Source organism: Coenobita brevimanus, chromosome 61 (genome assembly GCF_032717465.1).
Source record: "Coenobita brevimanus isolate Jiangsu-jjx chromosome 61, ASM3271746v2, whole genome shotgun sequence".
NCBI classification, from domain to species: domain Eukaryota; kingdom Metazoa; phylum Arthropoda; class Malacostraca; order Decapoda; family Coenobitidae; genus Coenobita; species Coenobita brevimanus.
The window spans coordinates 43537765-43544774 of NC_137014.1; the positions used below are offsets into that span (position 1 = coordinate 43537765).

The 7010-nt window shown below is 43.3% G+C and overlaps 1 protein-coding gene across 1 annotated transcript in view; it reads right to left on the reverse strand.

The window, feature by feature from the left end:
* LOC145403668 (uncharacterized) overlaps positions 1-533 on the reverse strand; it is an 8402-nt gene extending 7869 nt beyond the window's left edge. The window contains exons 1-2 of the mRNA XM_080275359.1: positions 443-533; positions 1-121 (exon numbers count right to left, since the gene is read on the reverse strand). The exon at positions 1-121 is cut by the window's left edge and continues 120 nt beyond it. Of these exons, the coding sequence (XP_080131485.1) occupies positions 1-121; positions 443-462 (141 nt within the window). The 5' untranslated portion in view covers positions 463-533. The remainder of the gene's footprint in view (positions 122-442) is intronic.
* Positions 534-7010: the final 6477 nt, after the last annotated feature.

Sequence of the window (7010 nt, forward strand, 5' to 3'; positions counted from 1 at the left end):
CAGCTCTGATTTCCCAGCTAGAAGTTCTTTGTGGCAGACAGTGCACCGAGCACGGTCTGCGGCGCTTCCCTCTGCCAGCCACCCCTGGAACTCACGCACCTGCAGCCATTCTTTTCGAAACCTTGCATAAAGTAAAAAATAAATAAATACATAAATAAAAAATATAATAAATAAACAGCTAAAAAATGATGTCAATCCTATTATACTCCCTTTGAGACACAGGGGCCAAAGATTTAGGCTACTGTAGTACAGTATATTAACGAGTTGATGACCAGAGTGCACCCTTTAATGGCATTAGCTTTCATGACTGACAAAACTTTTGACCTCCTGGGGATCACTTCTCTATTGAAATGTATGTAAAACCAAGAGCAAAACACTATGAATCTACACTCTGCAACAACTACAGGTTAAAGAATATCATGCAAAGTGGGCTGCAACTCACTTCTGACTGTAGACTCGCATCCTCCGCTTTTTGTCAGGTGAATGCTTGAGCTCCACCACCTCTGCCTCTGCACCACCCTCCCCTCTGTCTGCCACTGACACTGTCATTTCTGCAGGTACTGATCCCTCTGAACCACCCTCCTCCAGGCCCCCGATGCTCAGTCCTCCACCGTCTATGTCAGAACTAGCGAAAAACCCATGATATACAGTAGGGGTCACTTGAGGTCTATGATGTGTTCTACAATCTCACAACTTTTTCCTTACAATTTTTCCTGCAAATTGTGGAACTGACAAGTCAATTTTATGAGTCATAATGTAAGAAAAAAAAAAAAAATCTGTAAATGACTATGGATAGGAAAATTTTTTAAAAAGGCAACAGTGTACAAAAATACAATTTCTTAAACTTGGCTGTCATCTCATAGTAACACACTCTTTACATCACTGTAATGTACCAGGTAATGTACAGTTTGGAGCCACAGAGACTCTACAGTTACTCGTATTGCATTCGCCTCCCATTCTGTGGTGTCCTAAATCTGGGTTAAGTCTAGTTGTGGCAGACATTTATTGAGGGTGTTGGTACAACGTTAAGTTGACCATGATAGTGTGCGCTTACAATGCCAGCTTGCGGACATCTCACGTGATGGTGCTGCCACAAAATGGTACAGGTTCTTCCAAAATTCATTCAAGGTTAGGGTTGACTTACACAGGTCTAAGTTAAGTTAACTGTGATCTATGTATTTAACACGAAAATGGAGTGTCATATTTCACTTGTTTCCCTAAGCTACTTTATTGAGATTATGGGAAAACTGCAGGGGAGCTCCCATTAACAAAAGACGTAAATTACGACAAGGATTAATTTTTATAATTGCATAATTCAATTATGACATCCAAAATCTGCAGGATTAACATCTAATTTACCAGGACCACTAAGTTTGATTTGCTGAAACCAGCAGTGACATCCTACCAATTGCAATGTCGATCTGCACCCAAAACTCTTCAATTCCCAAATTGCTCCTGTTAGTTAGATTAGGATAAAGTTGGGTAAATTGAGCTAAGTTAGGTCAGATCAGCCTGTCATACTTAAGATTAGCAGGGATGAAATGATCAGTAACGGACTGACCTTTGAGCCAAATCAACCTGGAGCCTAACATAGCGGGCACGCAAGTAGCCACGGTTTGCACGTAAAAGTGATGAGGCTGTATATCTGATATCTTAAAAATTACCCATTCTGAACTTTTTCATTTAAGTATAAGCATTTCTGCAACTTCCTCAATCTTATCACAATGGCAATTTGGTTATTCAATCAAGAGAAAAAATAAAACTGTAAATTCTATCCACACGCAGTCTCCTGCAATTTCACCGAGACGGTCAAGGAAGACAATGCCATATGAAAGAAACTACTGTACTTATTTCCAACAAAAGTGAATGTATCCCAAACCATCATGGGCCATCAGTAAATTTTATGGCTAATACTACATCTTTTCACAGGCTTGCATAATTGTACGACATCCTACACCACCCACACAAAACACTTTCCCCATCATAATAAACCATACATGGGGTTAGGAAAAGTAAGGCATCAATAAGGTCTCTTTAGTTTGGAAAAAAAAAAAAAGGGGTAAAATTATCGTTTCAGCCAAAAACACAATCACGAGATTTTGATCCGTTTTTTTTTGGTATTTTAGACCACTCTATAACACTATTCTTCTATGGCATTTTTGTTGCAAATTATTTTCATTTCTTAAAGATAACCTAACCTAACCCATCCTTCAAGATCAAAATAAAAATAATTTGCAAAAAAATGCTATAAACTAAGTGTCTCAGAACTGTCTAAAAAAAAAAAAAAAAGGATCCAAATCTCATCATTGTGTTTTTTGGCTGAAACTATAACAATACTGAAACTAATAATAATAACAACAGCCTAGTAGCATACAATCCCGTTCAGCAAATATTGACTTCTGAGTCAGATGAATATGGCTACACCATGATGAAACATACTGTGTTATCAACATTTTAATACACTATATGTGAATGGCAGCTTTCTAGGATTTTGTCGCCATTTCATTCTTATTAGGGCAAGAATTTATTCTTGTGTTCATGAAACTGGCAGCAATAACAGCAACATGGTTCATTTGCTAGCTATATAGCAATAAAAAACATCTTTATCGCCAACTTCTGTCCAGCTGTAGTTCTTGTTACACATGAACTGTTCAAATCGAAAATTCAAACTGTTTGTTACAGTAAATAAATAAATAAAACTGTATATCTCTCCAAACGACCATTTCGATTAACCAAATCAAGGACTAGCTTGTGACACACTCTAGGTCTTACTCAGCTCTCTAGCATCTGATGTAAACTTACTCAGAGAAGGGTGTAACCTCTATGGAATGCTCTATATACTCCGCCTTCATTTTAGTCACCACAACTTCCCTTTTCTTCTTCCTGGGTTGTTGTTGTTCCTCCATCTTCCCCTAGCGCCTCCCTAGGATTTTCCCCGCCCGGCACACAATGGCTTGTCTTCATTTGGAGGTCAATAAGAAAATTTTAAGTTTTCAGGCAAGCGGTGGATTTTTGTAACAAAGGTAAAATAGCAAAATAATCTGGAAGACATTCTGTCGGTTAATTTTAAGCTGATTCATGTAATTGTTTTAAAAATGTCTGTATTCACTATAGTTGGAATTTATACGAGGTGTATCCAATTCACAATGTAAAGTTTATGCATTTGTTTTATTAATTTTCATGTCAACTTATTGCCAGTGTTTTCATTGGATAATCTGGCTACGCGGCAGGGAGAAAAGACGGCAAATGGATTTCATGCGGATAACATCTGATGCTGTAAGCACTGATACAGCTCTGTAGTTGCTGCATACTCTGTAGATAAATAACAATGAGTTATCAAGTACTTTTAACTACGTAACCACAAGTTAACTGAATATTATGGGATATGCATACTTATTTTATTAAAGGAATGATGCAATGTATTAGCTTTAATAACCGCAGCAGGATATAATCGTATATGTTGGGTCTTGAAAAATTCGACAGTGATGCCTCTGATTATAGAAGAAAACGTGAGACCTTGTGAAAAGGCGGGGAAGGCTTGCTACTCTGTAGGTCTCAGATTTTCCCTATATCTTTGTTTACATTGCCAGAAGCACGTGGGTTTGTTGATATTTCGCAGGAGGGCAGGTCTGATCGATGAAAAATTGAGATTCATTTTAACACGGAAGCTTGCTGTCAAAACCGAAATTATTTGCACTCGTATACAGATGGACAAATATATAGACAGATACATATCGATAAAGACTGACAGAGAGAGATATATTGACGAAGACAGAAATATAAAGAGCGTGTGCTACTGCGCAAAGCGAAGTCCTAAATACCAGCGTTGTGTGATTTCAAACGCAGCCGGGAACTATGCATGGAGAAAGTCCCCGCGGTGAAGAGGGTCGGCCTTGAGTGGAATGTGACCCGACGGGAGGATAGAAGGGGGAGCTGGAGGGGAGAGTGGATGATGAAGAAGGGAAAGGGGGCTGAGGGAGAGAGAAGAGATGGTGGGGAGGGGCTGGGGGAAGGGAGGGGAGAGTGGATGGTGGTGGAAGGGAGAGATGATGGTGGGGAGACAGAGAGGGGAAGAGGGTGGAGGAGAGAGTGGATGGTAGGGGGGAAGGAGAAGGTAGAAAAGGAGGTAAATTGAGAGCAGAAGGAGGGAGAGGGAGGGGGGGGGTGAAGGGAGATGGTAACATGATTGGGGAGACGAAGAAAAAACAAGGATGTGAAAGAGAGAAAAAAGGAGGGGGAAAGAAAAGAGTGAAGGGATGAGTGGAGAGGAAGAAGCACAGGGAGAAGGGAATAGAGAGAAAATGTGGAGGAAAAGAGAAAAGAAGGATGATGTCTGCTTAGTCTTCAATGGGGTCGAGAGAGAGAGAGAGAGAGAGAAGACAAGGGAAGAGGTGAGGGATAATGAACAGGGAGAGAGGAAGGGAGAGGCAAGGGGAAGGAGAGAAGGGAGAGGAGGAAGGGGAAGGGAGAGGAGGGGAGGGGGAGAAAGTGGACCAGGCACGTGTATGTCAGTGAAAGTTGACAAAGCCAACAAAAACTTTATCTCGCCACGTCATTTTCTCTCTCTCTCTCTCTCTCTCTCTCTGACACACACACACACTACTACTACTACTATTCCCCTCCTCTTCTCAACCCCTCCCTCTTCACTCCTGCCCCTGCCACTCCGTCCTTCTCTCCTCTTCTCGTCTCTTCCTTTCCTCTCATCCCCCATCTCTCCTCTACATTCCTTTCCACTCCTCTCCATTCACTCCTCCTCTTCCTTCCCCACTCCGTCTGCTTTGGTGTGTAAAGGGGAAAAGAGGCTGGAGGGGGAGGAGGAGAGGGAGGGGGCCACCATTCCGATTTCCCCAGTACTTTCTTTCAGTTCCGGAATCCTCCCCTCCCCTCCCCCTTCGTTTCTGGACCTCTCTCCCTCCTCCCCTCCCTCAAAGCCTCCCCCTCCCCGTTCTCACCCTTTTCCCTCCCCTTCTACTTTCCTCCCTCCCTCCCTGCCCCTCCATCCTCCCTCTCTCCCTCAAAAGATTTCCTTAATTTTTTCTCTTCACTTCCCTGTAACATCCTTCGTCACTTCCTTCCCTCTCTCTCTCTCTCTTATTTTTTCTCTTTCTTTATTCACCTCTTCTCTTTCCCTCCTTACATTTCCTCTCTCTTATTTCATTCACTTCCTTAATTCCTTCCTTCACATTCACTTTTCCTTCATTTTCTTCCTTGTTTCCTCCTACACATCTTCTCTTATTTACTTCCTTCTTCTTTGCTTCAGATCTCTCTCTCTCTCTCTCTCTCTCTCTCTCTCTCTCTCTCTCTCTGTTACTTGCGTCGTGTGTGCAAGGTCACTGAGTGGCCTGTACACGTGCTAGTCTTTTAATTGTTGTTGTTGTTGATGATGATATTGTTGTTATAACTGTGGTTATTTGTTATATGGTGTTAGTTATTTTTACGAGCGAGCGAGCGAGCGAGCGAGCGAGAGAGAGAGAGAGAGAGAGAGAGAGAGAGAATGAAAAGTACCCAGCTTCTCATGACAATGGGACAAAATTTACCAAAGACCAGAAAAATCTAATGGGTACTCTCTCTCTCTCTCTCTCTCTCTCTCTCTCTCTCTCTCTCTCTCTCTCTCTCCATGATCTTTTTTTCTTCCTCCTCTTCCCTCCCTCACACTCTTCCTATCTCCCTTTTCTCTCCTCTCTTCTTCAAATCTTTCCCCTCCTGTTTCCTTCCTTTCCCTTCCCCATCCCTCCCATTCTGATCCCTTCTTTATTCTGCCCATCCCTTCCCTTCCTTTTTTTCTTTTCTTCCCTTCCCTTTCCTTCCTTTCTTTCTTTTCTTTCCTTTCCTTTCCTTCCCTTCTCTTTTCTTCTCTCTATTCCTTTCCTTTTTCTTCCCTTCTCCTCTCATTTCCCTCCCCCCTTTTCCTTTCCTTCCTTACCCTTTTCTTTCCTTCTCTTCTCATCCACTTTCCTCTTCACTTCTCCTCCCTCCCCACTCCTCCCCAAACCTGACCCTCCCCTTCCCCTCCCTCACCACTTCTCTCCTCTCCTCTCTCTCCCCTTCCCTCAACTCATCTCATTTCTTCTTTCCTCTTCACCCTCTTCTATCCTTTCCTTCTCTCTCTTCCCTCCTCCTTCCCCTTCCTCCCTCTCTTCCTTTCCCTTCCCCCCTTTCTCTGTACTTATCCCCTTCCCTCCCCTCCCCTCCTCCAACATGGCGCCAACAGGACCAGAGAGTTACTACCCGGATGTTGAGGAGGGGAGGGGAGGGGGAGGGAGGGAGGAAGAGGAGGAACAAGGGATGAGGGAGGGAGGGGAGAAGAGGAAAAATGGAAGGGGAAGGGAGGGAAGAAGAGAAAAATGGAAGGTGGAGGGATGGGAGATGGGAGGGAGTAAGAGGAAAAGGGAGGGGACAGAAGGGAGAGAAGGGAAGGTGGGAGAAGAGAAAGGAGAGAGAAAGAGGAAGAAAAAGGAAGAAGGGGGTGAAAAGAGAGAGAAAAAAGAAAGGGGGAGGGAAATGGAGGGAGGAGAGAGGGAAGGAGAAAAGGATGGAGGATAGAAGAGGGAGACATGGAGATAAGATGAGGTAAAATGAAGGGGACATGAGATGATGAATCAAGAGGAGGAGGAGGAGGAGGAGGAGGAGGAGGAGGAGGAGGAGGAGGAGGAGGAGGAGGAGGAGGAGGAGGACGACGACGACGACGTCGACGACGACGACGACGACGACGACGACAACGAGGGTGAAGGAGGGAGGGGAAGAAATGAAAAATAACGATAACGATGTAAAAGAAAAAAAAAAGTGGACAGGGAAGAGGAAGCGAAAGATAAGCAGAAAAAACACGAAAACAAATGAAACGAAGGAAAAACGAAATATACAAAAACACAAGAAAAACAAACACACTATGAGCACACGTCTTGAGAGATTGACCTACTAAGCTACATCACACGAGTGGATGGTACGGACGGAACCCTACATTTCGAAAGTGGACGCCTTGCCCTGTTTCATTAAGGTTCACTCATGGCTTC